We start from the raw sequence: 27,759 nt of genomic DNA, 5'->3' as shown, positions 1-27,759 counted from the left end.
GAGGGAAATCTGGGCTTCCCTGCTAAAGCTACTGCCTCTGCGACCCAACCTCTGATAAGCAGAAGAAAATGGATGGATGGATGAAAGTTAATTTAATAAAAAAATATGCCTAGACTGAAGATACATTCGCCCGTGTTGACGTCGCTGGTGTAAAGTATTCCACCTATACTCTGGCAAATTACTTTCACTTTTCACTACTTAACACTAGTGTGTAGTATCAAATACAGCCCTACGGGGTCACAAGCCAGTGCATACTGTAGGGCAGTCCCAAACACAGATAAATGCAGATGTCAGGAAGGGCATCCATCTTAAAACTTTGCTTAAAACCTCCCCCTCCGTTGAGACGACAACACCCACCTCACAGTGAAGACAGGGCCCGCATCCACGAACCTGCGGGGGAGGAGGGGGCCTGGAAGGCAGGACCAGAGGGGACTCCTGGGCGGGCTTGAGCAGGCTGCCGTGAAAAACAGGGTTGACCCGCATCGACCTTGGGAGCCTAAGCTTCACGGTGACAGGGTTGATGATCTTTGTGATGGGGAAGGGCCCAACGAACCTGGGAGCAAGCTTCCTGGACTCCACCCGGAGTGGAATATGTTTGGTAGAGAGCCAAACTCGCTGACCCACTTTGTAGTTCAGGGCCGGTGTCCTCCGACGATCAGCAGCAGTTTTGTAGGACCGTCCCTGGTGCAGCAGTATCTGGCGGGCTCGCTCCCAGGTCCTCCTGCAGCATCTCACCAAGGTCAATGCCGCTGGAACTGTGGACTCTGGTGCTAAGTCAGGAAATAGAGATGGTTGGAAACCATGCACAACGTGAAAAGGCGATAGACCAGTGGATGCAGAGAGGAGAATTGTGAGAGAATTCGACCCAAACCAGTTTCTGAGACCAGGATCATGGCTCCTGTGAAGCAAGACATCGCAGCCCAGTCTCTAGATCCTTGTTCAGCTTCTCGGTTTGTCCGTTCGTTTCAGGGTGAAACCCAGACGACAAGAGTGATGTTAGCACCTATGAGATTGCAAAACTTCCAAAATCGTGAAATGAATTGGGGGCCCCTATCAGATACCACATTCTTGGGGAAACCATGGAACTCGAATACCTGGTGTATCATTAACTCGGCAGTGTCTTTAGCTGAGGGGAGTTTCAGGAGTGCAATGAAGTGTGCCATTTTAGAGAACCTGTCCACGACTGTGAGAATTGTGGTATTTCCTTTCGAGACTGGTAATCCCGTCACAAAGTCTACGGAGATGTCTGACCAAGGACGTTGTGGTATTAGCAGGGGTCGCAACTCCCCAGAAGGACGTTTACGAGAGGACTTGTTAGCAGCACATACCTGGCAAGCATTGACATAATTGGTAACATCCCTTCTAACACTGGGCCACCAAAAAGCGCTGTTCGGCCACAGATTGAGTCTTGGCAATGCCTGGGTGACATACAGTCCGGTTCGTGTGAGCCCAGTGGATGACTCTTCCCCTTAAGGTCAGAACCACATAAAGTCTGTTTTCAGGCCAATTTTCAGGGCTAAGAGTGTTCTTCAGAGCCTCCTTTACCGCAGTTTCAATGTCCCAAACAAAAGCAGAAACTAAACATGACTTCGGACAAAGAATTCTCTGCGCAGAAAATGCGCGATAAAGCATCTGGCTTACCATTTTTAGAACCAGGTCGGTAGGATAACGTGAAATTGAATCTAGTGAAAAACAGATCCCATCAAGCCTGCCTCGCATTTAATCTCTTAACAGACTTAAAATATTCCAGGTTCTTGTGATCTGTCCATACTAAAAATGGAGTATGTGCCCCCTCTAGCCAGTGCCTCCACTCCACCAAAGCCACCTTGACTGCGAGAAGTTCACGGTCACCAATGTCATAATTTCTCTCGGCTGGGGTCAGTTTTTTTGAGAGATAAGCACAAGGATGTCATTAACCATCCTTGAGACATTCTGGGAGAGCACCGCTCCTATACCGGCATCAGACGCATCCACCTTTGCCACAAACTGCTGTTTGATATCTGGCAAAGTGAGGAGGGGAGCGGAGGTAAAGCTCGATTTAAGTTTCTGAAAAGCTGCCTGACAAAGCAGGTTCTATACGAACCAGGTTCCATCCCTTATCCTGACTAGATGATACACATTTCTCAAGTCTAGTTTGTTGAAAACCTTGGCTCCCTCCAGGAACTCAAAGGCAGTGGAGATGAGAGGAAGAGGGAACCTGTTTTTCACAGTTATGTCATTGAGACCCTGGTAATCGATACAGGGTCGCAGAGTCTTGTCCTTGTCCACAAAGAAAAATCCGGCTCCCGCAGGGGATGAAGTTGGGCGAATAATCCCGGCTGCCAATGATTCATACACATACTCCTTCATAGCCTTGTGTTCCAGCCCTGTAAGAGAGAATAACCTCCCTCGTGGAGGTGTGGTTCCAGGCAGCAAGTCAACTGCATAAGGTCTGTGGGGCGGAAGGGATTTGGCCTTGGACTTGGAAAAAACATCTTTAATGTCCTGGTGATCTTGCTCATAAAACTGCCGTCTGCAGCATAGGCATTGCGGTGGTGTTTTATTTGAAAGGTTCTAAGGTACATACGTCTAAAGAGGAGGGAGTTGAGTAAGTTTGCGTCAGAACCAGAGTCAATTAATACAGGTGTATGAATTTCTTCATCAGGAGAGCATAGTGTCACTTTAGGAAGAAGCCGGGCAGGGTCTTCCTTAATGAAATTCAGTCTCACCTCTCCCATGCCCTTGCTACCGGCACCGGCAACCTTGACATGACAGTTGCTCACGGAATGACCCAACTGCCCGCAGTACAAGCACCGCCCTTCCCTCAGCCGGCGTTGACGTTCCTCAGGGGAGAGACGGAACCTGCCCAGTTGGATGGGTTCATCCATGGTGACGCTAGCCAGTGGATTGAGACTGGCAACAGGGGATCTGCTTTGGTTTAGCTGGTCACCGAGGCTCGTCCTCCAAGTGCACGGTGACGCAGCCCTCCGCCGAACTCCGTCCAGCTCGTGATCCAAAAGCTTCTTGTCGATCTTTACGGCGAGAGCGATGAGATTGTCCAAGTCGGTCGGCAGGTCTAGTGGGACCAAATGATCCTTGACGGCGGGGGATAATAGTCCATGAAAAAATGCATCGTGCAGTGCCCTATTATTCCACTGACTCTCAGCTGCTAAAATGTGAAACTCAATCGCGTAATCTGAAACCCTGCGCTTGCCTTGTTGTAAGGTGACAAGGGAGCAAGCTGCCTCACGATCTGGTGTGGATAACTGAAACATTTGCTCCAGTAGTCTTTACGACTATGTACCAGCTGGTTCCTTCTTTTGAAGCATATTCATTAGCACTTCAAACTGTAAGGCTACCTGTCTCACCATATTGTCCTGATGCTCTGACAGTCCCTCTAGATGAAGGTGGAGGGCAGCAAGCTGCTCATCCTGCTTCGAGAGGCGTTGACCCTGCGCTTGAAGGGCTTTGCGCACTGGGTCTGAGTCTGCTGGGTCCATGTTATGGCCATTCGTACTGTCATGAACAGAACAGGGTTTGGTCTTATTGTTTGGTCTTATAATGACCAAACAATTATTGGTTTGGTCTTATAATGTCTGTCACGTGGAAACAAGGAATGCTGGAACGCGACAACCAGGAACAACGAACTGGCGACTAGAAAGAATGAGAAACGAGGTTAAATGCAAGAGGATATTAGGGTGAACGAGGCACAGGTGGTGAAGATGCTCTCAGGAGCAGGTAGTGTATGAGACAGGGGGAAGACAACAACCGGAACACACACCCATGACAGTGGTAAGGGAGAGTGTACCTAGACAGCATAGGATGGTAGTGTGTAAAATGACTCTGATGCCGGAGAGAAAGATTAACAAGACAAAAGCAGAGCAGAGAACCATGTGGTGAAAGCTGGAAAAGAGTATTGTGCCGCTTTTCGAGAAGAGGTGAGACAGGCTCTTGGTGGATATGAGTAGCTTCTAGAAGACTGGACCACTAAAGCTAAGATGATCAGAGAGACAGGCAGGAGAGTACTTGGTGTGCTTTCTGGTAGGAAAGGGGAGAAGGAGACATGGGAATGGAACCTTAAAGTACAGGGAATCATATAAGGAAAGAGGTTAGCTCAGAAAAAGTGGGACAATGAGAGGACCGAGGAGAGGAGACAAGAATACATGGAAATGCGACGCAGGGCGAGGGTAGAGGTGGCAAAGGCCAAACAAGAGGTATATGATTACATGTATGCTAGGTTAGACACTAAAAGAGAAGAGAAAGCTCTGTATAGGTTGCCCAGATGGAAAGTTAGAGCTGCAAAGGATATGCAGCAGGTAAGAGTGCTTAAGGATAGAGATGAGAATGTGTTGACTGGTGCCAGTGGTGTGCTGGATAGAAGTTGATGAATGAGGAAAATGAGAGAAAAGGAAGAGTAGGAGAGGCAAGTGTGGTGGACCAGGACGAAGCAATGCTTAGTAAGGGGGAAGTTAGAAAGCCACAAAAGAGGATGAAAAATGGAAATGCAGTGGGCCCTGATGACATACCTGTGGAGGTATGGAAGCATCTTGGAAAGTTGGCTGTGGAGTTTTCAACTAGGTTGTTCAACAGAATTCTAAGGGTGACAAGATACTTGAAGAATGGTGGAAAAGTATGCTGGTGCCCATTTTCAAGACCAAGGGTGATGTGCAGAGCTGTGGGAACTAGCGAGGAATCAAGTTGATGAGCCACAAAATTAAGTTATGGGAAAGAGTAGTGAGGCTAGACTAAGGACAAAAGTATTTGCGAGCAACAGTTTGATTTCATGCCTCGGGAGAGTGCCACAGATGCATTATTATTATGATTATGATTATGTAGTGAGGAAAGACATAAATACAGTTGGTGTTAAAGAGGATGATGCAGTATATGCACTGTATATCAGAGTCAGAATGATCTTTATTTGCCAAGTATGTCAAAAACACACAAGGAATTTGTCTCCAGTAGTTGGAGATGCTCTAGTACGACAACAGACAGTCAATTGACAGAAAATACTTTTATAGACATAAAAACACAGTCACTGAGCAATGATATGTTACCAGTAATGTGGTAATGCCGGTACAATTGTATTTTTTTTTTTGACAATTGTGCAAAATGATTCTGAGTCCTCTCAAAATTAGAGAAGTTTGAAATGACAAATAGAAGAATTGTCTGGTGCAGTGACCATTGTGCAAATGGCGCAGAGACTTCAAGAAATGTATGCAGTTTAAAGTGACTAGTAGTGTGGGACAATTTCAATTGTGCAAATGGTGCAGATACTTCTCAAGCACATGTGTGGCCAGTATTGGTCAACAACAGATATGCAAGGAGTGCAGGATTGGCGAGACGACTTCAGTGAGTACACGAGTCATGTATACTTGGTCTGACACAGATGTGACTACAATCTCAAGAAAAAAATTGGCAGCATGTTACAATGGAATTGTAAGTTTACTGTTTCAGAAGTTAATGTCAAGAGGGAAGAAGCTGTTGGAATGTCTGCTTGTTTTAGTTTACATTGATCGATAGCGCGTGTCTGAGGGAAGGAGCTGGAAGAGGTGGTGAGGAGGATGTGGAGGGTCCAAGAGGATTTTGCATACTCTTGTTTTGGTTCTGGCAGCGTGCAAGTCCTCAAGGGTACATAGGCGGGTACTGACAATCTTTTCAGCAGTTTTGATTGTCCGTTGCAGTCGGAGTTTGTTTCTGTTTTGTAGCAGCACCAAACCAGACGATGATGGTTGAACACAGAACTGATTCGATGACTGCTGTGGAGAAACTGCCTCTACAGCTCCTGTGGCAGGCCGTGCTTCCTTCGAAGCTGTAGGACGTACATCCTCTGTTGGGCCTTTTTGCGGATGGAGTTTATGTTGATCTCCCACTTCAGGTCCTGAGAGACTGTAATTCCCAGGAACTTGAAGGTCTCGACGGTTGACACAGAGCAGCTGGACAACTGAGGGGCAGCTGTGGTGAAGGATGCCTTCTGAAGTCCACGATCATCTCTACAGTCTTGAGCGTGTTTTGGGACTGTCAGAACAATTAAATGCTCCTCCATTGTAGGGCAAAAGGTACAATAAACCTGTGTATCCACCTGTTGCAATTCATACAATAGAATAAATCATGGCTGTCTATAAATATGTCAGCTTTGTGTTTTAACTAAACAAGCCCAGATTTCACACTATTTGTGACTAAATTGAGACAAGATCATTATTTTCAGTATTCATAATTTTTATATTTTTGTGTGTTGGTTCACCGTGAGATTTTTCAAATGTAAAATGGCCTTGGCTCAACAAAAGTTGGAAAACACTGATCTTATCATAACTCTCCTAAATCAAAGCTCAACTTATTAAATAATAACAACTTATATGATTATTATATCCACTGACACGCTTTTACAAACATAGCAATTTCCATTGAGTTGTGATCTCTCCAATGCAAGATCTCTGGTGCAGAAAATGAATGACTTGGAAGTCCGTTTTATGCACCAGAGATCTTGCGTTGGAGAGATATAAACACGTTACACTGGTCTCACGTTCGTCTGGGATGTTATGTAAATAAATGAAAGACACTCGAAACAGTATCTGGTGCTGGTAGTTAATTTCTTTAAGGTCCTCACACGATACTTCATAAACAAGCAGGGAAATAGTACAAAAAGTGCACCGAAGAGGAGCATCATAAGCCGCCGGAGCGTAATTACGAATCCCATTTAGTAACACTTAATATACACTTAATTATTATTATAATTACTTATTACACTTGTTTCGTAATATGTAACTCCCATTACTATTGTACTACTATTGTACAAGATGATTGGCTGCTGTATCACTGGAAGAGCTTGACGCAAATGGTGTGTCCTGCCTCATTGACTTCTCAAGTGAGTAAGCACGACGCTGCAGCCATGCAAGCCGCCATCTTCGAACCGAATGCGGGCCAAACTATTTTGACCGTTCCACCCATGTGTGTGTGTCTATACAGAGGCTGAAATAAGTGTTTAAAATGTCACCCTTTTTCTTACTAAATATATTTCCGAAGGTGCTATTGACATAATTTTCACCAGATCCAATCCAATCCAATCCACTTTATTTATATAGCACAATTTAAACAAACACATGGTTCCCTAAGTGCTGTACAATGCAATAAAAACACAGCAAAAACACAAAATAAGGATTAAAAACAAAAAAAAAAAAAAAAAATTACACAAAATGAGGTAGGTAAAATCAACATAAAATGAAATGCACTGCCAACACAACACATATACATCACATCAGACATGCTAACTGGTGATAAAAGCCAGGGTAAAAAGATGGGTTTTAAGCAAGTATTTAAAATGAGACAGTGCTGAGGCTTGTCTGATGTGGAGTGGCAAAACATTCCACAGTTTTGGAGCTGCAACAGCAAACGCTCGTTCTCCTCTAAGTTTAAGCCTGGCTCTATGCTCTGTCAGTAGTAGCTGGTCAGCTGACCTGAGAGAGCAGCTGGGAATAAATAGGGGTGCAGTAGCTCAGAGAAGTACGGTGGGGCAAGGCCATTCAAGGCTTTAAAAGCAAATAAAATAATTTTAAAATGAATCCTAAAACGAACAGGCAGCCAGTGGAGTGAAGCTAAAATGGGTGATATATCCTCAAGACATTCTTGTGCCAGTTAAAAGATGAGCCGCAGCATTTTGAACCAGGTGCAGACGAGCAATGGAGGACCCACTAACCCCCATATATAGTGCATTGCAGTAATCCAGCCGAGTGGTCACAAAGGCGTGGATTACTATTTTAAAGTGCTGTTTCTGAAGGACCGATTTGATTTTTGCTAGCTGCCTTAACTAGAAAAAGCTAGATTTTAATTTGGGTGTCAAACTTAAGATCTGTGTCCACTTTTACACCCAGTTTGTTAATGATGGACTTTTGATATTGTGCGCTAAGGGACCCAAATCAACTAGGGGTGGGGGGGTCAAAGAAGTTCCGCCAAAGATCATGACCTCTTGTCTTTTTTTTCATTAAAATTTAAAAAGTGAAGAGACATCCATGCCTTAATATCATATAAGGACTCTAGCAACTCTAGCTTAGCACAGTAGGAGTCTGACGTTTTATGTGGGGCAAAGATCTGACTGTTATCTGCATAGCAATGAAAAGTTGTTTCCTGAGAAATGAGCCGAGTGGAAGTAAATAGAGGGAAAATAAGAGAGGGCCGAGCACAGAACCCTGTGCCACCCCATGTGGAAGGGGAGCAGTGGAGGACACAGAGTCAGCAAGGCTAAAACAAAAGGTTCGCTGAGACAGGTAGGACCAGAACCATTCAAGTGCTGTGCCTCTGATGCCCACCAACTGCTCGAAACAAGCAATCATGATGCCATGTAAAAAAGCTGCAGTCAGCTCTAAAAGTACTAGGGAAACACAGTGATCAGTAGGAAAAAATATGTAATTAAAAATTCTTAAAAGTGCTGATTCGGTGCTGTGCAATGTTTTAAAAACCGGATTGGAAAGGCTCAATAATATTTTGTTTATTAATAAACTCCATAAACTGGGAATAGACAATCTTTTCCAAGATTTTAGAAAGGCAAGGCAATTTGGAGATAGGCCTAAAATTTGCCAGGTTTTTTTTTTTTTTTTTTCTTAACAAAGGTTGCACAACGGCATGTTTAAGATTAATGGGAACCACTCCTGCAGACAGACTACTATTAATAACTGCAGTAAATAATGGCCCAATAGAAGGGAAAACCTCCTTAATAAGTCGGGGAGGGACAATATCACTTGGTGAACCCGAGGGCTTCAAATGACCAACAATTTCCTCTACAAAGCGCATGGTCACAGGCTCAAAATGGTCTAAAATAGCAGAGCAGGGGACAAACACTGAAGGATAAAACCTAGGGGGTGAAATAAGTGCTCTGGAAGAAGCGATTATCAGGGAAAAAGTGAAGGTTTTCACACATAGCCGGGGAACCCTCAATTCCAACAGTCTGTGGTGCATTCAAGGCAGAGTTGATAACCTTAAACAGCACACAAAGCTTGTGGGAGTTTAACAGAACAATATCAGAAAAATATTTTTACTTAGCCTCTTTCACAGTGGATTGGTAATGACGCCAGGAGTCTCGCAACATTTGAAATGACACTTGTAATTTGTCCTTTTTCCAGTTTTTCTCAGCTCTTCGACAGGCCTCTCTGGAAGCACGGGTTGTTTCATTCAGCCGGGGCTAAGCCTCTGTTTTAGTTTTTTGCCTTCTAGTTTTTAATGGAGCCGCAATGTTCATAGCAGTGTGACAGGTGTCGAGGAACCAAGAGTTCGGAGCCTCAGTGTAATGAACACACTTACAGGTATGGCAGATATTTGACTGAAGGCAGTCGAGAAGTAAGCAGCAGTGGAAGAGTTAATAACTCGACATCTGCGAGCGGTAGCGTGAGGTTTGACTGTTTGACAGCAAACAGCAGTTTCAAACAGTACAAGCATAGGATCAGAGAAAATAAGCATTACAGATCTCCAGATTAGAAACAGACAAACCATAGGATCAAACAAGATCAAGTGTGTGACCACATTCATGTGTTGGCCCAATTACAGACTGGACAAAATGAAAGAGTCTGATGCTTCGAAGGTCCCTCTAAAGCGTTCTTTGGGCAACACAGGTGAATATTACAATCACCAACAATAAGAACTTGGTCATAGAAAAGCCAGTTAAAAAGTCATAAATTATATTTAGGAGGCAGATTAACTACCGCACACAACACCATGTGTGAATGTCCCAGTTCAGTTGGTTTGAACTGGGCTGGCGGGGGGTGATAGTGATATCTGTTTGCATTTTAACTCTTAAAAACTGTCGCAATTCCTTCACCTCGGCCAGATGTCCGGGGAGAATTTAAATTGCAGCACTCGTCAGATAAAAGTTCCGTAAAGACACAGGACTCACCCGGACTCAGCCAGATCTCTGAGATAAAGAGGAAGTCCAGTTCCCGAGATATGAAGAAATCCTTAAGGATATATGTTTAATTCCCAAAGCGATCTGGCATTGACCAGGCTGACTCAAGCAGGAGCGCGCTGGAAGAAAGAATTGAGAGGGTGGCTGCCAAGGCGAGCCACGGAAAGATTAAATGAAAAGCAGGCTACTTCAATATCACAAACGATATAGAAGAGAAGAGGAAGGCTGGGAACCAGCACAGAAGGAATCACACATAACAAGTGGTCATTGCAGGTGCAATATAAGAGTTGGGTACAAGGCGTTGCCCTGGAAACGAAAGGGTGCGCGGGTTGGGAAATACGATGACACTGAGGTGCGCTTTGCAAGGTGTACAGAAAAAGTGCACAGGAAGTCTGAGGTCTCTGATAAGAGATGATGCCCACATGTCCTGTGCTGTTGAAGCCATGCGTGTGTGAAAATCACAAAAGAAGTACAATGACTTAGCGGCCACTGAGAGTGACGGCCAGCGAATCAAGAAAGACACAATCAAGGTTAGAGTGACAGCTAAATGGATGGACCAATGATGAGGGCCGGGGCCCGTAATATGTGACTCATAGGGCGCAGTTTTCCCTCTCCCCGAGGGGTCTTGTGGTCTCGAAAGCTTGGAAGAATGGTCGCGAGAGCGCCTACTTGTGGGCATCTTCAGCGTTTCCGGTGTGCACATCCCTTTCGTCAAGCTGTCATCTGGCTGCGATTTTGGTAGTGGCGACACCTCCAGGAGGCGGTTGTGGCCGCTTCAGGGGCCGGCGCACCTGTGCATAAATCTCACACCTAGTACAGTCAATTAATGGCATGAAACGACTTAGCAGATCTTGTCCAATGAGCAAGGGTACTGACTTGACAGGTGACACGAACACAGGATGAATTATGGAATGTGGCCCTATTGTCCAATGTAACCACACTAGCGAGCTTATGTGGGTGTTCACCAAAGCAAGGGCGTGAAGTGTCATTTTGCAGTGTTGAAGGTTGAGTGTACGGCTGTCTTGCTGTACTTTGTGACGCAGTAGGTCAAACACATCCTCAAACAACACAGTGATGTCTGCTGCAGTATCCACGAGTCCATCATATTGGAACGTACCTTCGAGTGTGGTTATCAAGTAAAATTTTCCTGACGTGTCATTCACGGTGAGTTTACCTAGAAGACGCTGGAATGGTAACAGGGCATGGTCGGAGACTCTCCAGGTCGGATTGTCAAACTGGGTTTTGGTCCGTGAATTTTGATTTTAGTAACAGGTGTTACCTGGTCATCGCAGTGGTCGGTTATGTGCTTCCCCACGGTCTGTTGGACGGGACGCTTGTCATCGCCAATTGGAGAATCAGCCAAATGCACAGAGACGTCGGGCTGGCCGAGCTCGTGGGTGTGGCCTCTAAGCAGGGACTCAGGCTGTCGTGGGTCTTGCTTCATATTATGCGGATAATCTCAAGGATAGCATGTGCAACAGTACCCAATTCTTTGTTAGCGACCCCTTGTGGGGTTGCGAAGGAGGACACATGACTTTTGGGCTTGTCGCGTTCGAGCGAACCGGACCAGGCGTCATTTTTTTCCAGCAAATGTTCAATGTCTTGGCGCACGTCATTATTTTGGTAGCTCAAACCAGAAATATTGTGAATCCGACAGCTTTGTGATGGTCTTTTTATGAATAGCGAAGCCTTTAGCGGCTAGGTCGCGCAGTTTTGAGCTGGACAGCGTGCGGTGGCATGTTGCTACCCCCAAATGTTGCTTTACATACAGATGCATGTTTTAAACAACAAGAGTTTTAAAATGTATGTCTTCCTCCATGTTGGGTTTGTTTAAATGTCCGAAGTACGCTTTGCGCAAACGACGGTAATAAGCTTGTGGCGTTTCGAAGCTCTCCTGTTTAACTAGTAAGAGTGCCAGGAAGCCGGTTGGGGCCTCTGGATCATCAAATTCTCTGCTCGTTGTGCCATTAAGTTGATTTGTTGTTGCTGTTCAGCTTCAAGTTTGAGTTTTATTCTGTTTTCTTCCGCATCGCACCTGCGACACTACAACGATGCAACTGAGCGTTTGAGATAGATTTTTATCTCTTAAGGTTTTATGCTCAGTGTCAGTCATAAGTTGTGCCATGTTGCTGTTGAGGGCTTCAAGGCTAGCATCTTTGACAGATTCTGCATAGCCTGGGACGAGGTCTTTGGAAAGGTTACTTACAAGCTGTGTTAACGAGTTGAGACTGTCAGAATGGTGTGACTTTTTACAAGTTCTGCCATAATTGCGTTGTGTATGCAGTAGCTGTACTTGGCACATAACAAGATGGTTTGTTATGTAAACTCGTTTGAGCGGTGTGTCTAATTTGGAATAGATGCACAACAAAAGCGATGTAATTAATTGTTTCAACAATTAAATAGCATTCGCAAACTATGGTGTCAATGTTCATCACGTAACTTTTAAAAGTATTTGAGAACATGCGTAGAAGCAGTAATCAAGTAGAACAAAATTGTCAAATTTTGTATACAAATTAATTTGATCGAATTAAAATTGCTGTGTGAGGTTGAGCAATTTAATCTTTGATTCAAAACCGTTACGAAGGCATCTAGGTGGTGTGAGAAGAATCAGCTTTTCAACTAAATTTTAAACTAATTCAAACTAAACTAATTTTTAAACTAATTCAACTAATTAATTTATTTAGCTCTGGTAAATAAATTATGAATTATTAATATATATTATTATGATTTAGTTAAGCAAATTGATTTGACGTGTGTGACGCTGTGACTGCATGTTAATTCAATTTCTGAACGCAAGTTAGGACGTTAGGTAATTCACATAAGTCTTATTTAATCTTTGGTATAAGTTAAATGTACTTATAATTAGGTTTATGAATTAATGAATTGCTTGTATGGCTTCCAATGATGTTAGCTTTGGCAGAGGAAAGAGGCAAAGCAGAAGAAAGTTCAAAAGCAAATATTTCCAAAGGCAAATTTATTTTGAAACAAAAACAAATTTAGTTTTTGTAAATAAAACCCAAAGTGATTAAAAAGAGACAAGAAATTAATTAAACCACTTTGTAAAAGAGTATGTAACTGTGGTTACTGTAATGTTTAGTGCTCATACGCGAACGGAAGACGGTGTTTATCACTTGGGTGATGCAGGGCCTTCGTTGCTAAAGCTTGTCATACTCTCATGTTGTAAGTCTCAAAATTGGTTAAAAGGCACAAAGCTTCAATGTGTGTTAAATCAAACGAGCGAAAACGGGAATGTTTAAATTAATCACACTCCCGATCGTGAGTGGATGCAGTACCTCAGTGTCGAGTTAACGGGCCAGCGGTTGCTAGGCGACGCAACGGCGGCGGGAAAGTGCGGTGGTTCGGGGCGCGCAGCGTGGTTAAACTAGTAAAAAAAGCACTCGCAAAACAGCAGAAGAGCATAATGTGGTGCGACAAACACAAACTAAGGGGGATCCCGAGGCATTACCAGGCCAGCCGAAAGACGTAGTCTCTCCAGCGTGTCCTGGGTCGTCCCCAGGGTCTCCTCCCGGTGGGACGTGGCCTGAACACCTCACCGGGGAGGTGTCCAGGAGAGATCAGATGGCCCAGCCACCTCATCTGGCTCCTCTCAATGTGGAGGAGCAGCGGCTCTACTCTGAGATCCTCCCGGATGACCGAGCTTCTCACCCTAAAAAAAATTAGTTTCAGGGTGTCTAGGAAGAGCCCTGGACACCCTGAAACTCATTTCGGCTGCTTGTATCCGGGATCTTGTTCGAATTCCAAGATCAACCCACAGCTCGTGACCATAGGTGAGGGTAGGAATGTAGATTGACCTCAAAGCCATCCGGAAGTCTTTCTCCATTGCCTCACCAAACTCCTCCCATACCCGAGTTTTTGCTTCAACGACCACCAAAGCTGCATTCCACTTGGCCAGCCGGTATCCATCAGCTGCCTTAAGAGTCCCACAGGCCAAAAAGGCCCGATAGGACTCCTTCTTCAGCTTGACAGCATCCCTCACCGGTTCTGATCGGCGTGGCCGTTCCTCGCAATCACGCCCTTCCAGGTCTCACTGTCATGCCGACATGAGCATTGAAGTCTGCCAGCAGAATGATGGAGTCCCCAGGGGAGCGCTTTCCAGCACCCCCACAAAGGAGTCCAAAATGGGTGGGTACTCTGAACTGCTGTTTGGTGCATAGGCACAAACAACAGTCAGGACCCGTCCCCCCCACCCGAAGGCGGAGGGCTTCTACCCTCTCATCCACCGGGGTGAACCCCAACGTACAGGCGTCGAGCCAGGGGGCAATAAGTATACCCACACCTGCTCGGCGCCTCTCACCGTGGGCAACTCCAGAGTGGAAGAGAGTCCAATCCCTCTCAAGAGGACTGGTACCATAGCCCAAGCTGTGTGTGGAGGCGAGTCCGACTATATCTAATCGGAACTTCTTGACCTCATACAGCAGCTCGGGCTCCTTCCCTGCCAGAGAGGTGACATTCCACGTACCTAGAGCGAGCTTCGGTCGCCGGGGATCGGATCGCCAAGGTCCCTGCTTCCGGCCACCGCCCAGCTCGCACTGCACTCAACCCCAATGGCCCATTCCACAGGTGGTGAGCCCATGGGAAGGGGGACCCACGTTACCCTTTCGGGCTGTGCCCGGCCGGGCCGCATTGGTGCAGGCCCGGCCACCAGGCGCTCCTAGGTTACAGAGGTTTATTTAAACTCAGATCACACACATAACATGACCAAGAGTGGAATTCTATGGTATATTTAATGAAACACACAACTACAACTACAATAAGAAAATAACACTGAGGGTAAACGAAAGAAAGAAAATAAGGCGTACGAAAATGGAAAAGAGGACATCGTGTGTGGTCGCTGGGCTAAAATAAATGAGCGTATGAGCGTTTAATGTGTTGAGTGAGATTGAGAGAAGGCAAAGTTGGGGTGTCGTACGAACCTAGTAATTTTCCCACAATTATTACACACTGATGTTGTCCATCATAGTAAGGATTGCAGTGTCGACTCACGAACGCAGAGCAGCTGGTCTTTGGGGGTGATCAGGAAGGGGTCTTTTGAAGACAGGAATAAATATTTGACGGGAAGCATGCTAATTAGGTTAAGGTCCACTTGACGTACACCAGGCATCAGAATCAGAATCATCTTTATTTGCCAAGTATGTCCAAAAAAAACACAAAAGGAATTTGTCTCCGGTAGTTGGAGCCGCTCTAGAATGACAACAGACAGTCAATTGACAGAGAACACTTTTGAGACATAAAGACATTGAATAAAAACGGAGCAGTAAAGGGTTGCTAGTTATCTGGTAATGCCGGTACATTTTATTTGTTTATTTATTTATTTTGACAATTGTGCAAAAAGATGCAGAGTCCTCTAGCACTTAGAGCAGTTCGAATGACTAATATTGCAATAGTCCGGTGCAATGACCATTGTGCAAAAGGCGCCGAGACTTCAAGGAATGTATACGGTTTAAAGTGACAAGTAGTGCGATAATCTGGGACAATGTCGATTGTGCAAATGTTGCAGATACTCCTCAATCAGTGTGCAAATGGAGCAGATGCTACTCTGGCATGAGTGGCCAGTATTGGTCAACAACATATGCAAATAGTGCGGAGACAACTACAGTGAGTGCACGAGTAATATATAATTGGCCCAGCAGAAATTTGACAACGAACTCAAGTCAAAAAATTGCCAGCATGTTGTAATGGAATTGGAGGTTAGGTGTTTAAGAAGTTGATTGCAAGAGGGAAGAAGCTGTTGGAATATTCTGCTACTTCTAGTTTGCATTAATCTGTAGCGCCAACCTGAGGGAAGGAGCTGGAAGAGCTGGTGACCGGGATGTGGAGGGTCAGAGAGGATTTTGCACGCTCTTGTCTTAGTTCTGGAAGCGTGCAAGTCCTCAAGGGTGGGTAGGTGGGTACCGACAGCAGTTTTGATTGTCCGTTGCAGTCGGAGTTGCAGTCCTAGTCGCCATCTCAAAGCAGGGCAGCGTGGAGGAGTAGGGTTCTCAAGTGGTTGCAAGTCTCTGGCGCCTCGATTTGCGGAGCACATGTCCGCTACAATATATATATATATATATATATATATATGTTAAGTTGATTCACTACAAAGTAGGCCTAGATCAGTGATTCTCAATTTGTGTGCCGTGAGCGCTCTTCAGGTGTGCCGTGGGAAATGTTACGTAATTGCTCAAAAAATTATTTATTTACAAGAAATAATGTATCTTTGTTCGTCTATGTATGCCAGTGAGGCATATTGACAGACACTTTTTTGAGATTTTTTTCAATTGTAAAGTATGTGCCTTGACTCCATAAAGGTTGGAAATCACTGGCCTAGATTGTAGACACATTTCTTCATCAAGCCTCCTGCAACTGCTGGGACATCGCTGGTGTAATCCACCTATATTCCGGCGGATTACTTTCACTTTTCACTACTTAACATTAGACTGTGGAGTACCAAATAAATCATCCATGAATGTCTGCGCAAGTTCTGAGAGTATGAAAAATGCGCTGGCCCTGCTGCCTAAATTGTGGATTAGTTAACACTTAGCTGCGCATCGTTAGCCTCAACTAGTCCGATCAATTTAACAAGGTGGGCAAGGAATGAGGGGAGTGGCGCAAATTGAAAGTCGATCTTAGTCGCCAATGTTGTGTTCAGTAACGTAAGTACACTGTGTACCAACGGTACTTCATTCCAACTCATTATTATTGTGCGCAAGTCTTTTGAAACACCTGTAGTGTATTGTAGTGTGTACTTTGTCCGCCTGGCTGCACAGAGAGCTGGGCTGTTGTGACTCCTTTGAGACAGTAAGAAAAAGTTTTTTTAATTTAATATCTGGTTTGCAGCACAGATAGGAAGTCAGTTACTGTGTCACCTCGGTTTTTACGTTATTGCAGTTTGTAGTACAAACAGGAAGTTTGTTTCCTAAATTTCACAGTGTTGTTCTGTTATTATATTTTAAGCAGGAGCTATTTTGTCAGGGAAAAGTTTTACTTATTTTACATACAGTATTTAGTTATTTAATTGCTGGTTTGCCGATCAGACCGGACACTATTAACAATCATGCATAATTAAGGGTCATAATTAAATAGTCGAGTCATTGCTGTCATAATTTACCCCCCACAAGACAAAATAAAAATCGAATCCCGTACGAACTATGGGTCAGAAATCGTGATCTGAATCGAATCGTGACCTTGGTGTATCGTTATAGTCCTAATATATATTTGGGGTTGGACTTTGACGCTTTAATTGGGATTTATTACTTGCATTGCATTTTAATCGCATTTTGTGTATCAAACGAGGAACTTTTGTCTAGGTTTGGGGATCGTTTGAATTTGAGTGATTCCGGTACCGATTCCGGTTCTTCATTTCGATTCCGGTTCCAAACGATTCTCAATTGTGATTGGTTAGCCTGGGTCAAAAAAATTTGCATGGTTTATATAAAGGTTACCCAAATTATGAACATCCATTTTCTTAGCAGCCTGCAGCATAAATTAAAATGAACATTTGACTCGACATTCTTCATAACCAATATCAAACCTATGACCTAAAAGGCAATGTGTGTGGCAATAACCCAATTAACTTAATAATCATTAATTATTGTTCCAGCTAAAAGATAAAGATAGCATTTTTAAAATAGTTACTTGTGACTGTTTTATCACGTCAAATGGTTTGTACGTGCAAGGTTTAACTTGACTTCCTGTTTTTAGCATGTAGCCTTTTATTTTGAATGGTATGCACCAGAACTCAGTATTTTGGCACGAAAAATAACTTCACACGACACCGGTAAAAACTAATTTAAAATGAGATGCAAGAAAAATAACCAAATGCTCTGTAAAATGTTGATTCCTTTATCAACACACCAATGAGACACAAGGTTAGTGTTTGTGACACTGTGAGACAATGTTTTTGTGAATTTTATCCTAATTCATTGTGATGTAAAGTTGTAAAAATATATCCCAAAAAAATAAAAATATGTATTAAAGAAAAAAAACATATATATATATAAATATATATATATGTATGTATATATATATATGTATATATATATACATATATCTATATATATATATAGATATATATACATACCTACTCCATACGTAAGTTGGATACATTTCAGGCATTCTCAGGTTTCCTTTTTATGATGTTTTGAATTAGACAACAAGCATCTTATTTCAATGGGCAAACAAAACCGCATCCAAAAAAAGCGTGGATGGCCATAAGAAAACCCTGGAGGTTGAAAAGGTTAGGAGTTTATTCCCAATTTATAGTGCTGACTGCAGTCCCAAGATATGGCAACATGGTGAACAGCACATAGTGGCCTCAACATCTGTCTGCTGGTGTCTTTTCACTTCAGGGCATAACACACTTCCATACATGGCGTGTGAGGCAGCAGCTGCCAGAGCAACTGGGCAGCCTGAAGGTCAGGTTTTCCTTCACTATTCAGTGACAGCTGATTTAAAGGTCATTCGGTCACAATCTGTTAAATGCAAACTTTTGCCAATGGGGCCGGAATGACCAGCGACAAACCTTGTTTTATCCCTTCGTGACTCACTGCTCTCCTATGGGTCGCAGAAAATCCCTTATTCACTGTCCACCACAATAAAATGTATTTAGCATACTCAAGCATTTGTCTTCTCATGTGGCTCATATCTGTACACATCTTTAATATGTCTGTATCATCTCCCCCCAGAGGCGAAAATCACGCTATGCAGAGCTTGACTTTGAGGTAATTTTAGTCTCTTTTATTCAAATACAGATCTACGATTTGTCTCATTAGAATCATAAACTGTAGATGTTTGAATACATTCATTATTCACTGTTTGGTTTGGAGCTTTATTAGAGGGATTAGAGATGAATAAGAAGAGGGTAAAAAAGTGGAATTGATGGGCGTCTGTGCTATTTCCCTTGTGCGTAATGTACAATGTTCCTGTGTAGAAGATAATGCACACCCGGAAACGCCACCAGGACATGTTTCAGGACCTGAACAGGAAGATTCACAGTGCAGACATGGATGTAGAGTCTACACCTGTTGATGCCAAAGCTGCCAAAAGATGGAGTGTGTCCTCGACCAGCAGCGACAAGACCAACATAAGTGTAAAGAGTTTCACGTTTTTATGTTCTGCACCCCTCCCCCACACCCACACCCACCCTTCTATTGATGTTCTCCTTTCACCTAATACGAGCCAAAATCAACAACTTGGGTGGAGTTGTATGTCCGCACAAAGCCCTGACCTTAACCAAGTAAAAAACCATTTGGGATCATGCTTTTCAGGATAAACTGGAAAAAGACAAGTTCTTGTGGGAAACCTTCCCAGAGGAGTGCACTCTATAAAAAATAAAATAAAATCAGAAGGAATGTCAACTCCATATTTTCCTTCCTTCCTCGCGGTCTACTGGTTAGGTGTAGCTTTGCCCATATAGGGCTCTATTGTCGTAGTCGGCGCATCTGCGGTGGAGCCCATATCAGAATCAGAATCCTCTTTATTTGCCAAGTATGTCAAAAGCACACAAGGAATTTGTCTCTGGTAGTTGTAGCCATTCTAATACGACAATAGACTGCCATTTTGACAAAAAAAATACTTTTGAGACAAAAACACACTACGGAGAGTCACTTAGCCTCAAGCAAATTAATGGCAAGAGGGAAGAAGCTGTTAGAATGTCTGTTTGTTTTAGTTTGGATTGATCAATAGCGCCAACCTGAGGGAAGGAGCTGGAAGAGGTGGTGGTGCAAGATGTGGAAGGTCCAAGAAGATTTTGTATGCTCTTAGTCCTGGCAGCGTGCAAGTCCTCAAGGGTGGGTCGAGGGGTAACAACAATTTTTCCGGCAGTCCTGATTGGCCGTTGCAGTCGGAGTTTGTCCTTTTTTGTGGCAACACCAAACCAGATGGAATGGATGAACACAGGACTGATTCAATGACTGCTGTGTAGAACTTCCTCAAAAGCTCTCGTGGCCAGCCATGCTTCCTCAGAAGCCACAGGAAGTAAATCCTCTGCTTGGCCTTTTGGAGGATGGAGTTGATCTCCCCCTTCAGGTCCTGAGAGACTGTAATTCCCAGGAACCATCAGGTCTCGACAGTTGACACAGGGCAGTAGGACAGCATGAGGGGCAGCTGTAGTGAAGGATGCTTCCTGAAGTCCACGATCATCTCTACAGTCTTGAGTGTGCTCAGTTCCAGGTTGTGTCGTCCACACCAAAGTTCCAGCTGCTCCACTTACTGTCGATATGCAGACTCGTCACCGTATTTGATGAGGCCGATGACTGTGATGTTGTCTGCAAACTTTAGGAGTTTGACAGCTGGGTGCATTGAGGTGCAGTCGTTTGTGTAGAGATAGAAGAGCAGCAGAGAGAGGACACATCCTTGGGGTGCCCCGGGGCTGATGGTTCGTGTGGATGAGGTGGTGTCACCTCCAGCTTCACCTGCTGTGTCCTGCCCATCAGGAAGCTGTGAATCCAATGGCAGATGGTCGGCGAGACGCTGAGCTGGAGAAGCTTGGAGGAGAGGAGTTTGTGGAAGATGGTGTTGAACGCAGAGCTAAAGTCCACAAACAAGATCCTCACGTAGGTCCCCCGCACCGTCGAGGTGTTATAGGACGAAGTGCAGCCCCATGTTGACTGTCATCCAAAACTCTGTTTGCTCGGTAGGCAAACTGCAGGGGGTCCAGCATGGGTCCTATGATGCTCTTGAGTTGGTCCAGCACAATGCGTTCAAAGGTTTTCATGACCACAGATGTCAGGGCGACAGGCCTGTTGTCTTTCAGACCCGAGATTGGAGGGTTCTTAGGGATTAAAATTATGGTGGAGTGAAAATGCTAATTGTGATTGCTAGAAATTTGGCATTTTGCTGTCTCAAATTCTGTACACCAAATTTCTAACACACACACAGTCCCAAAATATGCAGTTGAAGGATCGAAGTCCATCCCTCATAAATGAGAATAAAATGCATGTTAGTATCAATAAATAAAGCAATAATCAATAGGAAAATTTATTCTAAAAGATTCGATAATGACAGCCCTCATTGAGACCATGTCTAACTCCAGCGCATTAGGTAGACCGCTGTTGTAACATAGTTTTAGTGAATTTGATTGGGGCACATACAAGCTGATTTTGAGCTCTGCAGATGTGTGGTGCATGTCAGATGTAATCCCTTCTTAAATATGTGAACAGTGGGAATCAAACTATGAGTCATTGTAGAACTCAATTCATTGAATTATTGTTATTGTTATTTTTATTATTGTCATCATTATTATATATTTTTTACGCAATGGCCAACATGCAGCTGGCATGAACAATCGAGAGTGGGGGATATATATTTGCATGTAGAAGTCGTCAGTGGTTATCATCAGCTCATTCTGTATTTAATAAGGGTAACCGCTCACGTACGGTATGTTGCCACACCGGCCAAGAGCAGTGACACTGCCCTAATCAAGCACGGATCGCTGTGTCCTCTTCCACACAGAGATGTCTCTCTGCGAGATGCTGCATTTAAAGTAAATGAGAGGAGCCACTTTGATTGGTGGTGAATTAAGTCAACTTTGTTCACTCCCACAGCGGCGCAGACCGCTTGCGCGCACCTGCGAAAATACGAAAACGGTCTAACCCACCTCCAGAAGAGTATAAATTTATATTGTTAGTTCATAGTGATGGGTAAAAGTATTGATTCATCTGTTGCCTTACCTGGTGAAACAAATAATAATTATTATTAACCCTAACCCTATTATTAGTTGTAGTAGTAGTAGTAATAGTAGTAGGAGTAGTAAAATTACATAGTGCAGGCTAGATAGGACAGCTCTCCGAGCTCGAGCTGTCCTATTTATCCCATGTGCATATGAACTAATGAAGCCCGGAGGAGAGGCTAAACATGTTTGAAGACAACTAGAACAGTCCAGTTGTGATTGATTCAATGCCCTGAGAATATAACATTCCGTTTTTAAATGATCTTATTTATGAAGGAAAAAACTCCAAACATTTCAGCCCCTACGTGAAAAAGTAATTGTCTCCTGAGTCAAATAACTGTTTGCACCACCCTTGGCAGCAATAACTGAAATTGAGCGTTTCGGTCTTTCGTAACACTGTAGAGGAAATTTGTCTCACTCTTCTCGCAAAATTCTTTTAACTCAGTCATATTTGTGGGTATTTGATCATGAACTGCCCGTTCAAAGGACATACCACAATCACATTGTCTGGACTTTGACTTGGCCACCCCAAAACCTTCATTTAGTTTTTATTAGCCATTCTGATGGCACGGTGGGTGACTGGTTAGCACATCTGCCTCACAGTTCTGCGGACCGGGGTTCAAATCCACCCTGGCTGTGTGGCGTTTGCATGTTCTCCCCGTGCCAGCGTGGGGTTTCTCTGGGTAGTCTGGTTTCTTCCCATATCCCAAAAACATGCACGGTAAGTTAATTGAAAACTCTAAATTGGCCGTAGGTGTAAATGTCAGTGCGAATGGTTGTTTGTTTATATGTGCCCTGCGATTGGCTGGCGACCAGTTCAGTGTGTACCCTGCCTCCCTGCCCGAAGATAGCTGTGATAGCTCCAGCACACCCGCGACCCTAGTGAGGATAAAGGGTACAGATAATGAATGGATGGATGGATGGACGGATAGCCATTCAGAGGTTGACGTGCTGGTATGTTTCAGGTTGTTGTCCTGCTGCATAATCCAAGAGCACTGGAGTTTGAGGGCACAAAATGATTGCTGATCAGTTACCTCCAGGATTTTCTGGTAAAAAGAACAATTAATTTCCCATTCATCACATAAAGTCATCCAGGTCCTGAAAGGAGCAATACATAGCGCACTGCCACCACGTTTGACTGTTGATGATGATGTTTTTATCCAATGCTGTGTTATTTTTATGCCAGCTGTAACAGTGAGAGAAGCATTTGTTTTCTTTTTTGTCAGCAAAGGTTTGGGCCTTGGAACTCTCCCATGGATGCCATTTTAGTGCAGTTGCTTTCTTATGTTTGAGTCATGATCACTGACTTTAACTAAGGCCAGGGAGGTCTGCAGTTCTTTGGATGTCATTCTGGGTTCTTTTGTGATCTCCTGAGAGATGCTAAATAACTGGAGACGGGGGAGCTATTTCCAAAGGTTTGTGTAAGTCGCAATGTGAGAGATGCAAGCTTCAAGTTTCAAGCAAGTCCCAAGTTACTGTGGCAAAAATTAAGCAAATCCATCCTGACTCAGTTTATAGGATGTCAAGTTTTTCACTGATCATAGCACAAAATGTGCATTTACACCTATAAAAGCTAAATGACCAACAACTTAAGAGTATGAAGTAAAATTTTGATATGTTATACAGTTAATACGTTGTTTTTCTTTCTAACATTTGCATGAGTGTAACTTACTGTGATGATCAATTTTGAAATGTTTTGTAGCTATATGTGAGTAAACCTATGTAATCATCAGAGTTTAAAATTTCATTAGCTGTTTTTGGTGTTTTTGTTTCCCCAAATATATTCGTGTGTGTGTATGGCTAAATGGGAGACAATGAGTTTGTACACATTGTACGTTGCCACTATATAAAGTTCAGTGCATTGCCTTGCTTTACGGACTGATCTGCCACATCAAATATGGGGAACATAGTGAGGTCACAAGATAATACCAGACAAGTCGGCGTTTATATATACATATGTATGCTAACACATTCACAACCGTCGTTTTTGAATGGCATAGTTTCCAGTTTCAGTCTCCACGTTGTCTCATATTTCAATGTCTTATCAAATCAGTGCATAACCAACATGAAGTGTTGTTAATGTTTGAACAGCTCTCGGTGAGCTAATTGTGCAGTTAGAAGTTAGCATAGCTTACCTGCATGCAGGTTTAGTTTCATGGTGGCAGATGACGTTAGACGTCGTAGATGCTGTCAGACTTTCTCTGTGCAGTATGTCGCCGTTCTCTTTTTCTCTATTTTAGAGGGGGAGGGGGGCAGAGTACTTTGAGTATCCCTGACTAGTTTGAAAGTTCGGCCGGAGACATTTTTAGGTCTCAAAAACGTCCGGCTAAAAGAAAACGTCTGGTCTCCCGAAGTCAGCTAATGCTTATTTTTTTTCAAGCGAGCTAGCTAAAACATGTCCTTTACACAAAACGATATTTTAAAATATGTTGCCATAACATTACCTTAATATTTTGACTTTTTTTCCTCCTCCGCTTTTCTTGTTTTGCGGAACTTTGCGTCCAAGGGCTGAGCTGTCCTTTTCATCCATCCATCCATCCATTTCCGTTACCGCTAATCCTCACTAGGGTCGCGGGTCCTTTTCATGATGTAAAAAAATTGTAAATAAAATCACCTGTCCTGTTCTGACTGTTCGCACGTTCGCTGACTTGAGATGCGTCATGTGACGTGACTTGCCAAGTGACAAACATAGTTACTTTAGTTTATTTTGTAATTTTATTTGTTATTTTCAAGACAGAAACGTAAAAGGGGTGCCAGTGGGCGTCACAAATTATTTTATGATTTTATTTAAAAGATTTTCCCGAGGAGGAGGGTGCCTGCAGTGCGCCCCTCCAGCAGATGACGCCCTAGGTGACCGCCCATGTCGCATATGCCCTGACTGAGAACAATATTGTTCTGAATTATTGAGATATAGCTTAAATCTCTTTTTCACCATCTCAGCTGGCCAGAATCGTTGGGCAGGGCTAAAACGGGGACGCACTGTCCCAAGCAGGGAGCAGCCTCCCTGACGATATAATTACCACGCACCCTTGTTCCATGCAGTGGCCATTTGGCGTAATTGCCACTTACTTATTCATAACAACTTGGCCCATTTCTTCCAGTATAGCGTGCAGTTAGCCATCAAACTATGCCTATAACTTAAAAAAAAAATACATCTTCCCTGAAGTGTTTTGTGTTATTGTGTGTGCCGTCACATAGCGAGGCAGCGACGAAGCAGAAGTCTCCGCCACCACGGCAGCCCCACGACACCCTGCCAGCAATGGTGTTAGGGCCGTCAGCCTAAAAATTGCTGACCGCGACATTGCAGGATAAAAAACATCATCAGGGGAACCGATTTGCATCACACTGCTGTCCCTGCATATGGCGTACCCTTTGGCAGCCACAGTAGCGTGATGCACAGCACGCTGAATTTCAGCAGAGGCAAAGGAGGGAAAATAGTCCCAGCACGGCTGCCGGTCAATGGTGCTGGGGCACAGAGGCTTCCTGGCTGCCACAGAATGCCTCTCTGCGGTCCGTGAGAATGTGTCCAATGTGCATCACTAGCAATTCTCCTCTCGCATTTGATTGACGGTTTTCAGAGTATTCAGCGACACGCCCATAGCGTCTGGAAGCTGAAAGAACTATTTTACCATTTTGAAGCCGAGTCCATATACTGTACTTAGCAGTTTTTTTTTTTTATTCATTCAAATTTGTCCAGTTTGTTTACAATACTCTTCTCTGTGGTGTGTCAAATTTACTAGACGTTTTTTGGGTAACTTAATTTGGATTTTAAGTCCAAATTGCTAATTAATTTGCAGACCACAGAGTTAAAGTATACAGCTCATGCTCCATTTTGTAAGCCCCACAATTCATATGTTGTATACTTGTTGAGCTCATACATTTCTTATTAACCTCAATGACATTACAGTAGATCAAGGCTTGATTTACACTGCGGGTAGATGTAGCCAATTCTGATTTAGTCCCTCTTCGGCCTGCCGCTGAGCAGCGAGACTGAGACCCCTGCGGCCTCTTTGTGCCACCGAGGCACTCCTTCCCCCAGGTTGGCGATGGAGATAGCCGCCCTGCGAATGATGGCGGCGGGCCATCTGGCAACCACTGAGTTTCTCATGCGACGCACGCTCACGGCTAAGGTCAACTAAACTGAGACGTTTATGAAGTGATTTCATTCAGAACAGTCAATAAAAGGATGTGTTTTTTTTCAACAAATTGCAGACAACACACTCCTCAAGCCATTTGGTAAGTCCCCAAGTTGCTTAGTGATCCAGTGAATATGACCGGAGTGCCACTCTTTAACACACAAGCCACAGTCAGAGTTTCATGTAATCAATTTACAAATACCAACCTAGCCCAACGTATCGCTAATGCACCCACTCAACAATATGGACAGGAACAAATGCAAATAAAGAGCAACGTGTAGCTTGAGTTTCTCCAACTACAATACTGTAGTTAAAAAGACCACCGCAAAGCATTCTGGGAAGCAGCAGGATCTCTCTCTCTCTCTCTCTTTGGGTGAGAGGCGGGGTACACCCTGAACTGGTCGCCAGCCAATCGCATAGCAACAAACAGCCATTCGAACTCACATTCACACCTACGAGCAATTTAGAGTCTTCAATCAACCTACCATGCATGTTTTTGGGATGTGGGAGGAAATCAGAGTACCCAGAGATAAACCCACGCAGGCATGGGGAGAACATGCAAACTCCTCACAGGCAAGGCCGGGATTTGAACCCCGGTCCTCAGAACTGTGAGGGGGATGTGCTTACCAGTCCACGTGCCGCCATTTCTCTCTCTCTCTCTCTCTCTCTCTCTCTCTCTCTCACACACACAGCAGCTGAAATAAGTATTTAACACATCACCATTTTCTAAGTAAATATATTTCTAAAGGTGCTATTGACATGAAATGTTCACCAGATGTTCACCAGGTAATCCATACATACAAGAAAGTAGAACAAATAAAATCAGAAATTAAGTTGTGTGTACATTGTAATAATGTGAAATGACACAGGGAAAAATTATTGAACAGACCAACTGGTATTTATATAATACTCTGTACAAAAGCCTTTGTTTGCAATGACAGCTTCAGGAGGCCTCCTGTATGGAGAAACTAATCGCATGCATTGCTCTGGGGTGATTTTGGCCCATTCCTCTACACAAGCAGTCTTCAAATCTTGAAGGTTCTGTGGGCTTCTTTTATGGACCTTGAGTTTCAGTTCTATCTGTAGATTTTTGATTGGATTCAAGTTGGATGGGCTGGGCCATTCTAGCAGCTTTATTTTTTTTCTTTCTTTGAAACCAATTGAGAGTTTCCTTGGCAGTATGTTTTGGATCATTATCCTGCTGAAATGTCCACCCTTGTTTCATTTTCATCATCCTCGTTGATGGATGCAGATTTTTGTTAAGAATGTCTCGGTACATTTGCCCATTCATCCTTCCTTCAATAATGTGAAGTTTACCAGTACCATTTGTTGAAAAGCAGCCCCATACCATCATGTTCCCACCTCCGAACTTCACTGTTGGTATGGTGTTTTTAGAATGATGTACATTACTCACTGTTTTCCTTGTGACAACAGTACCTGACAACTAGAGTTTACACAGATCTGATCGGTATCGGACGACAATTAGCATTTATTGATGATCGGCTGAACGGCTTTAATGTCATAATTCGCGGAGACATTTACTCCGCGTCGCCATCGTGTACAGTATTATTTTTAGCCTTGTCATGTGTGTTTTGACATAGTACTGTAAATATCTGACCACCAATAAAATTAGTATTATTATCGGTGTGGGACAGACAACACGTTTGAGACAGACAACATGTAATGCGTGGATCAGACAACAAGACAAATTTGGTCTTTCACAATTGCACTATGTCAGACTACTGCAATAAAATCTTGTTTTCCAATACCACCACAACCCGTCTTTTATGATCACTGGGCTTCATCTTGTCAACTCAAACGTGACCGGACACACTCGTTACCATGGCGACGACAACAATAATGAATCACGCCCTGTGTTTATAAGAACAAAATGGGCAAAAACTTGTGTTGCTGGTCACCGGTGCTCGGGAGAGGATGTTCGTTTAAGGCTTGCTTGAGGTATGTATATACGTACTTTTAATATGATACGGCTCGCAAGCAGGCAACAAAACGTTATGTAGCCTAGCAAGCTAGTGCTAGCACTAACGATTGTAAGCGAACATGCAGGTGTTCTGTCGAATCATGCTCCA

General features: G+C 43.7%; 1 protein-coding gene across 5 annotated transcripts in view; it reads left to right on the top strand.

Annotated features, from left to right (window-relative positions):
• The window catches only part of adgrb1a (adhesion G protein-coupled receptor B1a), a 326,613-nt gene that overhangs the window by 282,512 nt on the left and 16,342 nt on the right, over window positions 1–27,759 (top strand). For 4 of the 5 annotated variants that reach the window (XM_061673608.1, XM_061673606.1, XM_061673607.1 and 1 more), the window contains 2 exons: window positions 18,550–18,585; window positions 18,795–18,953. The exons of the other annotated variant lie outside the window; for it this stretch is intronic. In XM_061673608.1, coding sequence (XP_061529592.1) covers window positions 18,550–18,585; window positions 18,795–18,953 — 195 coding nt within the window. The remainder of the gene's footprint in view (window positions 1–18,549; window positions 18,586–18,794; window positions 18,954–27,759) is intronic. 5 annotated transcript variants of the gene reach the window in all.

The sequence above is a fragment of the Phycodurus eques genome, chromosome 4, assembly GCF_024500275.1.
Source record: "Phycodurus eques isolate BA_2022a chromosome 4, UOR_Pequ_1.1, whole genome shotgun sequence".
Taxonomy (NCBI): domain Eukaryota; kingdom Metazoa; phylum Chordata; class Actinopteri; order Syngnathiformes; family Syngnathidae; genus Phycodurus; species Phycodurus eques.
The sequence above is the reverse complement of the archived record's forward strand: the minus strand, read 5'-3'. Positions and strand labels throughout refer to the sequence as shown.